The sequence below is a fragment of the Ustilago hordei genome, assembly GCF_900519145.1.
Source record: "Ustilago hordei strain Uho2 genome assembly, contig: UHO2_contig_04, whole genome shotgun sequence".
Taxonomy (NCBI): domain Eukaryota; kingdom Fungi; phylum Basidiomycota; class Ustilaginomycetes; order Ustilaginales; family Ustilaginaceae; genus Ustilago; species Ustilago hordei.
Window position 1 is genome coordinate 1,042,040 of NW_024545261.1, and position 12,355 is coordinate 1,054,394.

Consider the following 12,355-nt stretch of genomic DNA (forward strand, 5'->3'; position numbering starts at 1 on the left):
GTCGCCCCCTCGTGTGAGAGCCCCACGCGAGACTCTCGTTCTATCTGTGGATCGACGTGCACCATATCAAGTGGTCACATCTCGACTTCTTCACCTCCTGTGCCGCCCCAACATTCAAGGCTCGACCAACTTTCTCTTCATCAACACGAAGCACAGCCTTTGCCTCGTCCCAACTCTAGTAGTTTCTCGACGCAGCTGTTGATCGTGTTTGCATCGTTGAGGTGACCAGCCCCTGCATCTATCATTACATCGCATCATGGAAGTAGGACCATCAACACCATTCCTCTCCTCCTCGTTGGCATCGGAGCCATCGCGCTCAGGAGACGTCGTTCTCTGCGTCGATGCTGGAGGAACCAAAACTCTTGCTGTCGCCGCATCCATCGATTCGAAACAAAAATTCACAGGTCAAGCAGGTTGCGGCAATTGTGCCACGCTCGGTCTTGAAGCAGCTTCCCAGGTCATCCTTCGCGCTGTGAGGGATGCTTTGATATCCGCCGGGTTCGGAACTTTCTTTGATCTCATCGAAGCAGGTCAAGTCGAAGGTATTACTACTCCTCTTTCCCTTTCCGATAACGATTCTTCCTCTGCAGATGGTGAGGGGGATAGCGTTGATTCCCCTTCCACTCGACCTTCACCAGCAATGGGGCGCGATGTACGACAACCAAGAGTAAGGGCGATCTGGATTGGAAGTGCAGGTCTTTCATCCAGTGCAGTGATTGGAAATTATCGACAGCACTTATCGCAGGTGTTGGAAGAGTATCATTTGGTGGAGGATTCAACACCGATTTGGATCACCAATGATGCGGTTTTGTTGTCAGCACCGATGCTGAGGGATGAAGGGACACAAAGTTGTGTTTGTTTAATTGCGGGGACTGGTAGTGCTGGATTCGCGTTCCAGCGTACACACCCCTCCTCTACTTCTACCCCGGCTGTGGGGAGCAGTAACGAGAATGAAGATTTGCCAGGGTTGACAACTGTTAGTAAGACCGGTGGATGGGGCTATCTTTTAGGAGACAGAGGTAGTGGCTGGTCAATAGGTCTTTCCACCATCCAGCTCATGTTGACTCGGGAAGAAGAGAGGCAATTCCAACCGTTACCGCTGACAGACTTTGAATCAGCGGTGTTGCAAGCACTGGGAGTGTCGACACCGATCGAACTCATCTCCGCCGCTTATCGAGATCGAGTTTGCGCTACAGGTGGCAACTTTTTCCATGCTGAAGATGCACGCAAACGATGGCTAGCAGAGACGACTAGAGTTGTGTTTGAATATGCGTTCAACCCCAAATCCAAAACAGGAGGAGATCTCGCGACACAATTATTACATCAGGCGGTGGGGGAATGCATCGAATCGATAACTAAGCTTTGCAGTCCAAGAGATAGGATCAAGCCAGGAAAGAGTACGTTGGTGTTAGGTGGTGGCTTGTGGAGCAATAGCAAGTTTTTAGAGTTGTTGGTGGAGTTATGGGGGAAGCAAGACGGGAGGGAGGCGTGGAAGAATATTCATGTGGTAAAAAGTCCCGCTCATGAGGCTGTTAGTTATTTGCAGCAGCGGTTTTTGCGGGGCGAAACACAATAGTGACTGGCACTACCAATCAATGGACTTTTCCCTCTTTGCCGATCCTCTTTGGTCGTCTGTGTTGACTGTGCCAGTATCGGGGTGTGATGGGCTGCCTCAGCGATTTTACAGATCAACGGTCAGAGACGTTGCGGGTCGAGTGGGGTCCTGATTTCGCTTTTGGTGACGGTTGTCAGTCGGATTTTGGATAACGTTGCTTCTCTTTTAGGTAGATGGGAATGGGTTCTATTGGAGGCTTCTACGTGACAAGCCAAGGGTCTATAGGACAATGATGCAGAGTGACAAAAGCGAAGCATATTTATGATACAATGTGAACTTCGAGCCAGCTCTCCGTAGAAGCTGAGCTCGATCCAAGTGACGATAACGAGGTAATAATGCTGGAAATCAATCCTCCTTCACCAGAACGTGAAAATGCGCAAGTGCAGGAACAGACTGCAAACTAGGCGGGTTAGCAAAGAAAGCCACTTCCCTCCTCTTCCCTTCCCGGTGTGTTACATACGCAGTCTATATGCGCGTTGCAACGGTGTAACTGAAGTGGATTGCAGTAAGGAGGAGATCTAGATGGAAGCTAGCTTAAGTTACTAGTTTCCGTACAAGCAAAGATTTGCCAGATAGGTATCGAACTTTCTTGTGCGACGTGTATTGGCACGAGAAGATTTCGATCGGGCATTCTCGTGGGGCTAATATTCGCACGAGAGAGTACCCGGGCGTGACACAGTGCCTCTCAATAAACTTGACCAACTCACCGCATGCTCCTCTTAACACCTTTCCTACTTTCTCCTCTTCTTCTTTGCCCTCTAACAATAGATCTGGCATGTTTCTCTTATGATCTTCCACAGTCGGCACTTTCAATCCTTTGGTCGCGCCAAGGGTCCCGCACAGCCCACACTTAGCTACAATTCCCCAAATCTTCTCCTTTACCGCACTCTCCTCCGCTTCGACCAAATCGGGGTGGATGATCGGCAGATAGCTCCAAACGACCCAATGTGTCACTCCTTTGGGAACAGAGTATGGCCAGCCGTTGAGCAAAATCTGACACTCGAGCCATGGCTCGAAATGACTGTGTAAACATCTCACTTCCTTTTCGCTTTTGCCTGCTGTTGGGAGGGGCGAGAGAAGAGGTATCTAGCGGTAAATCTCTCAGCAAGGAGGAATGAATCGGTAGAGCCGTAGGTGTTGCGGATATCGTCCATCCAAGCGAAATACTCTCGGAGTTCATCGGGATGACGGGCTAGGTGTTGGAGTATACCGGTCGAGACTATGCGGAGGACGTCTGGCCATGTGAATAGTGGGTTCCGTTCTGCCTTGGATGAGAGACCCGGAGATGAGGAGGCGGCTGTAGAGGAGGAATGAGGCAGGTACGGGTCAGAGGAGAGCGTTGCGGCTAGCTCGCCTTCACGTGTCCCTCGAAGCAGGAGGGGGGCATGGGGGGAGGAAGAGGAAGTGAAGGAGGAGTGAAAGGTGGTCGAGGCGAAGGTTGATGATGATGCTAGCATCTTCAGTGACCTTTGGGGTTAGGGTTATGTGGGGGTGAGAGCTGGTGTTCATGGTGATGTGGAAGGTCAAGCGTGTTCGGGGCTGTAAGGGTCTATTATGGTTCTATGGAGGTGATGGTGGTAACCCGAATCCCAACGTCAATAGCAGGATCAGTGTGATAGTCAAAGGTGTGACTGCGATGAGATTGACTGCGGAAAGCCCATACCCCTCTACACGTCAAACAGCGAGGACGGCTGATAAGCACACATTGTCCCCTGCGCAGTCACTTACTTCGTGCTCACAGTATCACAGCCCACTTCACCACCTCTTGCTCATACACCCTGTAACGTAAGTCTTGAAGTCGCATCGGACGCTCGATAAGATGACAACAGTCAAAGACTGACACGTTCCCTTATCCAACTCCGTCTCACCGTGGGTTCGAATTACAGCGCAAGCTGTCTCTCAATGCTTTCTGACACATGAGATTTCGTCGCCCGGCACATCACTCCACCTGTCAGCCAGCACATACCTCACAGCTCGCCGCAAACCCCCCGCTCCATCATGGCAGGATTATCGACCGCTCGGCATGACAAAGAATGAGACTGCAAGACGAGGTGTCCAATTCCGCGCCGCCGCTTCTTGCAGCCAAAATCAGAATTGCGCACAAAAGCGTGTTGGCGTGTCGGTGAGATCGGTCCGACACCGACCAACCGACCGACCGACGAAAGAGCTTTCTCGGCTTGTTTCACCGATGCTCCCTCTGCGCGCCAGAGATATGCTTGCTCCCCAACGGCAACGGCAACCTTCTCCCCGCACACGTTCGAACCCTTGCTCGGCTTTGCAATGATACAAGCGAGGGTCAGGCCTCCACTCTGTATCAGTTGCAACATGCTCTGGTCTCAACTGTGATTGTGAGCCGGAGAAAGCTCCGGTGAGTGGGTGTTGGGTCGGGCTGTTTCCCGGTCATACCTCATATGTGTCATAGCTCGTGTGGAATAAAACTATCTCACCTCCCTTCTACGAGTTGGATCGACCACCCTTCACATCCAACACCACGGAGAGAGATAGCAAAAATGCCAACATCAACGGCACCCCCTAGATCGACGCCGCAGGAGGTGCTACGATTCACAAACTGTCTCGCTTTACAACCGGACGGAACACTTCCCTCTGACCCTACCACCTACTCCTTACACGTGGACCCGGCTTCTGGGCACATAATCGATGGTCAATCTGCATTTTTCGATTCCAAAACAGCCTTCACTTCTACTATCGACTTGGAAGGGGATTATCTGGTACCGGGATTCATCGATGTTCAGATCAACGGAGGCTACGGGATTGACTTTTCAGAGTTCAGCGAGGGTCAAGAAGAAAAATATCTGGCAGGGCTGGATGAGTTTGCGAAGAGGATCCTAGAAACGGGTGTGACGAGTTTCGTACCAACGATCATTACGCAGCATAGTGAGAAGTATAGACAGGTAAGCACGCCGCTCCCCTTCTTCTTAACAGTTTTGTTGAAAGTTTTCACTACTGATCAAAGCACTACGTTGTGATAACAGATTCTGCCTTTGCTAGCACCTCGAAGCAGACCCAACCAAGCAAACTCGTTGGGATACCATTGCGAAGGACCTTTCCTTTCGCCGCATAAGAAAGGTGCACATTGTTCATCGCTCATTCGTACCGCACCGAATTCGATTGTTGATCTCGAAGAAGTATACGGTTCAGGCAAAGCAGGACTAGACATGCCTTACCCAGCAGTAAAATTGCTCACCCTTGCACCTGAAGTCGAAGGCGTTCTCCCCGCCATCCCCTCCCTAGTCGAGCGGGGTGTGACAGTATCAATAGGTCACACAGCAAGCGACATCGACACCGCGCTAGCAGCCAAAGAAGCAGGTGCACGTTTCATAACCCACTTATTCAACGCTATGGGTTCATTCAATCACCGAGATCCCGGTGTAATCGGCCTTTTGGGTGATTCCGAAACAGACCTCACCTCACCCACCATCTCTCCCAGTATCGGTTCATTGGAGCAGAGAAAACTGAGACCATTCTACGGTCTGATCGCAGACGGCCACCACTCGCACCCCTGTTCCGTCCGTATGTCCTACTCCGCCCATCCTTCAGGTTGCGTCTTGGTCTCGGACGCAATGCCTTGGATGGACCCTTCCAAGCCCGACGGAGTCTACCCTTGGCGTGACAACCAAAATGTGGTCAAGACAGGAAACAAAGTCACACTCGAAAACACAGATACTCTGGCGGGAAGCGTTGTTCCCATTTCTGACTGCGTTACTAACTTGGCCAAGTATGCTAGTATTCCATTGCACACTGCTGCGTATTGCGCGAGTAGTACTCCTGCGTTGATGCTCGGGTTGAAGGAGAGAAAAGGCTTTTTGGGAGCGGGTGGAGATGCGGATTTGGTGAGGTTAGATAGGGTCACGGGCGAAGTTAAGGAGACTTGGGTGGCGGGGAGATTGGTTTGGTCTCCAAAGTCTCACACCGCCGTGTCATCATAGATTCGCGTTGCAATATCACACTTCATCTCACAGCACAGAAAGCAAGCGAGAGAGAGAGAGAGAGAGAGAGAGAGAGAGAGAGAGAAGATTGACTAGATTTTCAAAACTCCAAACAAAACGAATGAGATTAAAGCAGAAACAATAGCGATTCTATACGAGAAAAGCTCTAACGGGTATGAACCGCCACCGTCCTAGAAAACCAGAACTGATGGCTTAGTTGAAGTGAAGATCATCATAACCACCGTACTTAGCCTGAACCAGATCGTACCAGTAGTTGGTCCTCGCTTTCCAAGGCCCACTAGTAGCAGCCTTAGGCAACTCGCTCTTTGCCTTCTTAACGTAAGTCGAGTTCAAGTTCAACAAAGGTCCCTCTTCCAACTGGTCCCTGTTGGTCGGGCTGGGAACGACCATAGACTTGTGATACTTGTCCATGTGCTTGATCAACCTCACGACATACTGGGCAGTGCAGTCAGACCCCAATGTCCATGAAGCATTTGTGTATCCGATGGACAAAAAGTAGTTGGGCAATCCCTCGAGCATGCATCCCTTCCAAACGAACCTCCCGTTTGCATGAACAGGCTTCTTGTCAACCGTGGTGGTAATGTGACCACCGATTTGGAGCTTAAGACCAGTGGCGGTGACGATGAGGTCACAAGGGATACGTTCGCCGTTCTTCAGGATGATCTCGTTGGAAGTAACAGTGTCGATGTGACCGGTGGCGATATGGGCTTTACCCTGGCGGAGAGTTGTGTAAAAGTCGCCATCGGGGCAAATGCAGAGACGCTGGTCCCAAGGGTTGTAGCTGGGTTTGAAGTGAGGGTCCAGAGGAATGTCTTTGGGAAGCTGGCCCTTGGTGAGCTTGCCGAGAATGGCCTTAGCGACACCAGGGAAAGCGCGGAAGATGTGGTAAGAAGCGTAGATACGAGCGATGTTCTTCTGACGGATCAAGAAAGCTGCTGCCCTACGCGGAAGGATAGCACGGATAATTTTGGCAATGGGATCGTGCTTCTCCAGCGACAAGATGTAAGTGGGAGAACGCTGAACAAGCGTAACCTCCTTAGTCACCTCAGCCATTGAGGGTATCAGAGTAATAGCAGTGGCGCCCGAGCCGATAACCGCCACCCTCTTACCCCTATAATCGTCTTCCGTCACATCCCAGAACTGCGGGTGAACAACCTTACCCTTAAAGTTCTGAATGCCGGGAATATCAGCCTTGAGCGCAGCATCATAGTCGTAGTAACCGGTGCAAATGTAGAAGTAGCGCGAGCGGTAGTGCTTCTGCTCTCCGTTCTGGTCTACAGTAACAAACCAGCATCGCTCCTCGGTCGACCAATCAGCGTTGGTGACCTTGGTACGGAAACGAATGTTCTCGGTGATACCATTCTCATCCGCAACCTTTTTGAGGTAAGCAATGATCTCTCTACCTTCGGCAATGTCAGGGCCGGTCCACTCTTTGAAGGCGTAACCGAAAGTGTGCAAGTCCGAGTCAGATCGGATACCGGGGTATTTGAAAAGATCCCAGGTACCACCGAGGTTGTCACGGCCTTCGAGGATGAGATACTTCTTGTCGGGAAGTTCGTCTTTCAGACGGTAGGCGGCGTTGATACCAGAGATACCGGCACCGACGATGAGGACATCGAGAACCTCGGAGTTGTTGTAGTTGATCGAGCCCATACTTGTTGTGAACAGCGGCGATATGTGTGATGGTAAGTGAGGAGGGAAAGATGGAGATGGGCGGGGTAGAAGAAAAGGAAACAAAGGTCGGAGAAGGCTTTGATATATGCACCTGTTGGCTGACAGGCGAGCGGCTCACAGACGCATCTGCTCAGCGTGAATGTGTCGAGTGACGCGCGTGATCCTTCTCGAACCAGAAGGGCATGTGAGAAGGGCCTCTCTTGTTCTCGTTCGACGTTGCACACGCTCACGGAGCGAGCCCAAGAAGAGAGTACAGTTGTCTTGCATTAGCGGCATCCTGGCCAAGGAAACAAACAATTGATCCTGAACTCGGTGAAGTCATTCGGCAGCGTTTGGCGGTGAGCGGTGGTTCAATCTCGAGTCTCAAAAATGCGCAAGGTGGCTGACCCAAATGGAAACCGACAACCAAAGCGTGAATGCGGAGAGGAGAAGCCGATCCCAATTTCACCTGCGCGCACTTCTTCGGCCACTCAATCTTAGAGAGGATCTGCAGTCTATCAGAGGTTACCACCTCGTTCAAGGCTTGTGTTCAGACGCTGCTCTTTGGCCTCTCCATCACTAGCCAGCACCTGTTTCTTTGTGGCATGTTACTCGTCTTTCTAAGAAGAAGGAACCGACGTTGAAGCAAGCCAGTATTGCAAAGAAGCTCGACAAGCTGAGATGTCAAGCGGTTCCAGAGGTGCGGGTTGTTGATGTGGGGTAAGCAACGCCAATCAACCTTCCAACCGTCCTGAGCTTGTGTGCGATATCATTGTTTGCCGTTGATAGACGTGGCGTAATTCAAGCTTTTTTGGAATGCCAAAAGAAAAGTCACCGCTCTGACACCCCAAGTGGAGAAACAGCGCGGCGTTGGGTTTCCGTGTGAAAGAGCAAAATCCTCTTCGCCGCGGTTTAGTACTAAATTCAGTTCGAATTTCATTTGGCGCCTCTTTCGGCCGGCAGTTTTCTTCTCTCTTCCTTTTTTTTTTTTTTTTTTCTTTTTTTTTTTTTTTTTTTTTTTTTTTTTTTTTCGGTTACCGCTCATCCTTGGACGTCACCACCAACGTTACGGCTTGACACTTCTGCTTCTCCGCGTTCAAACTATCATAGAAGCCTTCGACGGCTGGACACTGAGGCACACCCGACGAGACCCTGATTTTGCGGTTCCTCACTCATTGAAGAGCTGAATGTTCGGTACGCTTCAATGCGAGAGTTACCGCTCAGTGAGAGCTTGGTTGGCGGCAACATGTATTGATGTGGTGGAAAGGACTGTGATAATAGATAGTGATTGACATCTCGGCTGAGACTACCGACGGATAAACTCATCCACTTGTATGATGTATGCGATGTATGTTGAGGCGAAGAACGCCTCCCCCACCAAACCTTTGCGGCTGTCACATTATCGAACGCCTACGACACCTCCTTCTTCACGCTCGTACTCCAAACCTCACCAACGCTAGCCGTATAATCATTCAGATCCCAATCCAGATCTGCAACAAAGCCATCCACGCTTTCCTTCTTCTCCCCCTCCTCCCTTTGCACAATCTCCAACCTTGACGGCCCCCTACTCAAAGCTACAGGAGCGCCCTTTCTCACCCCCTCTCTAATCTCAAAGCTATAACTCCCACTTGGCGAGACCTCACTGACACAAGATTCCCTCTGCGCATCCGCCTCCGTCCTCAGCGTACTACTACTGAAATGAGATCTTAACTCTCTCACCCTGGGCGGAACTGCTAGTTCAAACACCCCTTTTTCCCCTTCTGGAGTTGCCCAACTGACGCGTTTGTGATTGTCAGAGATACCTTCAGTCTCGATACAGATCCCTCCGTCACTATTGCGTGTTTTACGGAGGGCAGAACGGAATGAGTTACCAGCAGAACTCAAAGGACGTCGAAGAGTGCCAGTGCTGGCTCGATCGCGAATGAGAAGGTGTGTGCCTGAACGAGTCATCTCGATATCTCGCTCGCGAGCTGTTGCTGGTCGTTTAGGGGCAGGTTTTGAACTGCGGGTGCTTTCAGGCGAGACTGTGGAGAGGATAGAGTTGCGACTGGTTGAAGGTGATGTACGAGGTCGTGGAGGAGGAGGGGTGGAGTCAACAAAGTGTCCCATTTCATCCGGAACTCTCACAATAGAGTTACGGAATTGAGTGGAAACGGTAGAAGGTGGCTCTTGAACTTCTGCGATAGAGTCTAGCGATCGTTGATGGTGTAACGCTCGAGTTGGGATGGTTACGCTCAGGTAGTGAGCTGCATCTGCCTGCGACAGCTGAGTTTTGGGCTGAGAAGGATTGAAGAGGTTGCTTACAGCCCTGTCATATGGTCCTTCTGACTCCCGCACCCCCAAAACTTCCTTCCCGCGGGAACCTTCTTTGCGTACAGCTTCGTGCTTTCGATCTTGGTTGAAAGGAAGCATATTCTCCATAGCTCTATCGAATGGACCAGCATTACTGTTCGAGCTTGGATGCATGAGCAAAACCTCTTTCGATTCCCCTCTAACACCTCCTCCCATCTTTTCTTCTTTTCTGTTGGCGAAATGTCTCAACCCATCGCAAGAGCCCAATCGCTGAGACCTACTCCTCTGTCTCCTCTTTTTCGGGCTCTCCTTACGGCAGTGAACCGAGAGCTTTTGGCGATACCGCTTGAAGAACCACAACAAACCGACAAACACTACGAAGAAAACGGTGACAGCAGCGATCGTGGCTACGGTGCGATGCGATATGTGGTTGCGCTGGTCGGTGGATCTGTTTGAAGCCGGAGCGAAGGGGACGACGGGAAGAGAAGGGGGAGGAGAGGCAGGGGAAGTGTCGTTATTCGTGGTCCTGTCACTAGCGGCTGCAGGTGCATCTGGCTGAGAAGTGTCTGGCTGAAGAGTATTGGCAGGAGGAGCTGCAGAGATCGCACCAGAAGTATCAGGAGCGGGAGGTAGAGCAACAGAGTGATCGTGAGCAGGGATGGCACCTGAAGTAGGCGGAGCTGCTGGGAGTGGTGCGGGGCGACCATCGGGGTTCGGGGCAACGGAGTCTGCAGATGCATCGTCACGCTTCACCAAAGACCTCAAGAAACTCTTGGATGGTGTGTCATGCTTGATAGATCGCTTCTGAAGACGGAACTTAGGCGGTGGCAGTTTGGCGAGGCGGACTTCGTCATATGCGCCGTATTTGTGTCGTTGCTCGGCAAGGATTTGCCTACGGGAAGGCTTGGAGGCGTCTTGGATCGGCATGATGTAGTTGCACGTCGTTACTGACGAACAAAAAACTGCTGTTCGACTCCTACCAGAGCAAGGTCGATATCATCTGACGGAAGAGAGTGTGGACAATTCCATTCGTCTGATGCCCAGCACAGAAGAGCACAGAAGTTGGAGGCAGAAGAGTGTGATGGTGGCTGAGACCAACGAGGGCCTAGTTGGAAACGAAGAGACCCGACCCTTCCACCCGACAGCAGCAACACTGCCTCAAAAATCATATGGCTGTGTTAGCGTGATTGCGATAACCGTATCGCTGCAACGAGTGGGTCGTAGGAGCTGGTGAACGCATTTGCCCACACAAAAGCTGGATAGTGAACTGTGGGTAAGGCCGTGCACTTGTGCGGCTTGCTTGGAAGATGTCATCTCAGAGGGCGTGCACGGTGGCTTATGTGCCATGTTGCGGGGCCGGCCCCGTTTCATTCGACAGAGAGAGGCGGTGTCGGTGCTCCCATGAGTTGGTGGCAGTCGAAAAACTAGTGTGTGAGACCATGGCAAGCTCGCACCCACTTTCATCTCGAAAACATTCTCACGATGGTCGATCGAGCCTGAGCACAGGTATCACGATCTTACCACACAAAACGCTGCTCAAAAGATCAACACCAGCAGTCGCACACAAGCATTTAGGATGCAGCAATGAACATCATTATCAAACGACGTTAAAGTGGACTACTACCAATCGAACCCCCGTCATCCTAAGCAAGGGTCTTGTTGAAGAAATCAGCCAAACGCTGATACACATCCTGGAAATTCTTCAGGTTGCCCTCATCCTTCAAATCGGCCCTAGCGGCAGCCCAACCGTGGTGGCTATCGGGGTACAACTTATAAACACTATCCTTTGCAATATCCTTCTTCTGTACCTCAGCTTCAAACTTCTCCATATCCTCCTTAGGCTCATCCTTACTGGGGAAGTTAGCGATCGGTACCGTCAACTTCTTTGCATCCTCAGCATCCACCATCGCGGGATGAACCTGAGCCACAGCATTGAACTTAGTTCCCTCTCCACCAGCCAGCACAGACATCTTACCACCCCAGCAGAAACCCATCAAACCCAACTTCTGTGCTCCGTCCTTCTTGAGCGCATCGGCAACAGCTTCGACTTCAGGCTTGCGAGCGGAGAAATCACCGGTGGACTTGAAGAAGTCTTGGAACTTTTGCTTCTTCTCTTCGGTCTTGGGAGGGTAGTCTTCCTGAGCGATAGGCTTGCCTCGGAAGAAATCGGGCATGACGATACGGGCCTTAGTAGCTTCAGCGAGAAGGTCGGCACCTTGTTTGGTGGTGGGCCAGTAACCAAAGACGTCGTAAACTACGACGATGGCTTTTATGGCATCCTTGGGGCCAATGACGTAGGCATCGAGACCGCCGATCTTTTCGGTGGTGCCTTTGGGTGAGCTGTCGTAACGAGAGGGAGATGGGACGGTGTGATGCATTGCATGTCAGTCCTTGTAATCGGGTAGAGACCTTTAATTAGGGCCATTAGAGGAGGAAACTTACTAGTCGGACTTGACAGGGGGGATAGTGCAGCAAGCCTGGTTAGTGTTGGCAGCCATGGTTGCGAATATTCCGTTTGTGTTAAGACTACTGTTTGCGGCGGCCATCGATCGCGGTGCGAGTGTAGAAGAAGTAGAGAGCGAGCTGTTCAGAGTCGGAAGTCCAGCTGAAGGGCTAGCAGTCGAGATGCCGCCATCTTGCAGTCCATTCGTCGAGCCTGCCGCATACCGAGTTCCCGCCTGCGCAGAGGGGAGAATGCCAGAGTTGCTCGAGGCGAGAGGGAACGAGGTGGTTGCTAGGACTCGACGACGCATCGTTACGGTCGCTGCGGGGAAGGAAAAACTTACGTTGATGTGAGAGTGGGTGAGAAGCATGGCCTTCGTCCTGG

At 51.4% G+C, this 12,355-nt stretch overlaps 6 protein-coding genes across 6 annotated transcripts; 2 read left to right on the forward strand and 4 right to left on the reverse strand.

Annotated features, from left to right (window-relative positions):
• Positions 1-256: 256 nt before the first annotated feature.
• UHO2_02702 (uncharacterized protein) lies at positions 257-1,576 on the forward strand (the record flags this gene model as incomplete). The annotated part of the gene is made up of 1 exon (XM_041555490.1): positions 257-1,576. One exon carries the CDS (start codon positions 257-259, stop codon positions 1,574-1,576), a length of 1,320 nt encoding a protein of 439 aa, XP_041411424.1.
• A 1,073-nt stretch (positions 1,577-2,649) lies between these two features.
• Positions 2,650-3,072, reverse strand: UHO2_02703 (uncharacterized protein; the record flags this gene model as incomplete). Its single annotated transcript, XM_041555491.1, has 1 exon — positions 2,650-3,072. The coding sequence occupies one exon, from the start codon at positions 3,070-3,072 to the stop codon at positions 2,650-2,652; it is 423 nt and encodes a 140-aa protein (XP_041411425.1).
• Positions 3,073-4,125: 1,053 nt separating this feature from the next.
• UHO2_02704 (uncharacterized protein) lies at positions 4,126-5,562 on the forward strand (the record flags this gene model as incomplete). Its single annotated transcript, XM_041555492.1, has 2 exons — positions 4,126-4,527; positions 4,609-5,562. The coding sequence occupies 2 exons, from the start codon at positions 4,126-4,128 to the stop codon at positions 5,560-5,562; spliced, it is 1,356 nt and encodes a 451-aa protein (XP_041411426.1).
• Positions 5,563-5,775: 213 nt separating this feature from the next.
• Positions 5,776-7,236, reverse strand: UHO2_02705 (putative monooxygenase; the record flags this gene model as incomplete). The annotated part of the gene is made up of 1 exon (XM_041555493.1): positions 5,776-7,236. One exon carries the CDS (start codon positions 7,234-7,236, stop codon positions 5,776-5,778), a length of 1,461 nt encoding a protein of 486 aa, XP_041411427.1.
• A 1,410-nt stretch (positions 7,237-8,646) lies between these two features.
• On the reverse strand, positions 8,647-10,455 carry UHO2_02706 (uncharacterized protein; the record flags this gene model as incomplete). Its single annotated transcript, XM_041555494.1, has 1 exon — positions 8,647-10,455. One exon carries the CDS (start codon positions 10,453-10,455, stop codon positions 8,647-8,649), a length of 1,809 nt encoding a protein of 602 aa, XP_041411428.1.
• Positions 10,456-11,171: 716 nt separating this feature from the next.
• On the reverse strand, positions 11,172-12,281 carry UHO2_02707 (uncharacterized protein; the record flags this gene model as incomplete). Its single annotated transcript, XM_041555495.1, has 2 exons — positions 11,172-11,868; positions 11,971-12,281. 2 exons carry the CDS (start codon positions 12,279-12,281, stop codon positions 11,172-11,174), a joined length of 1,008 nt encoding a protein of 335 aa, XP_041411429.1.
• Positions 12,282-12,355: the final 74 nt, after the last annotated feature.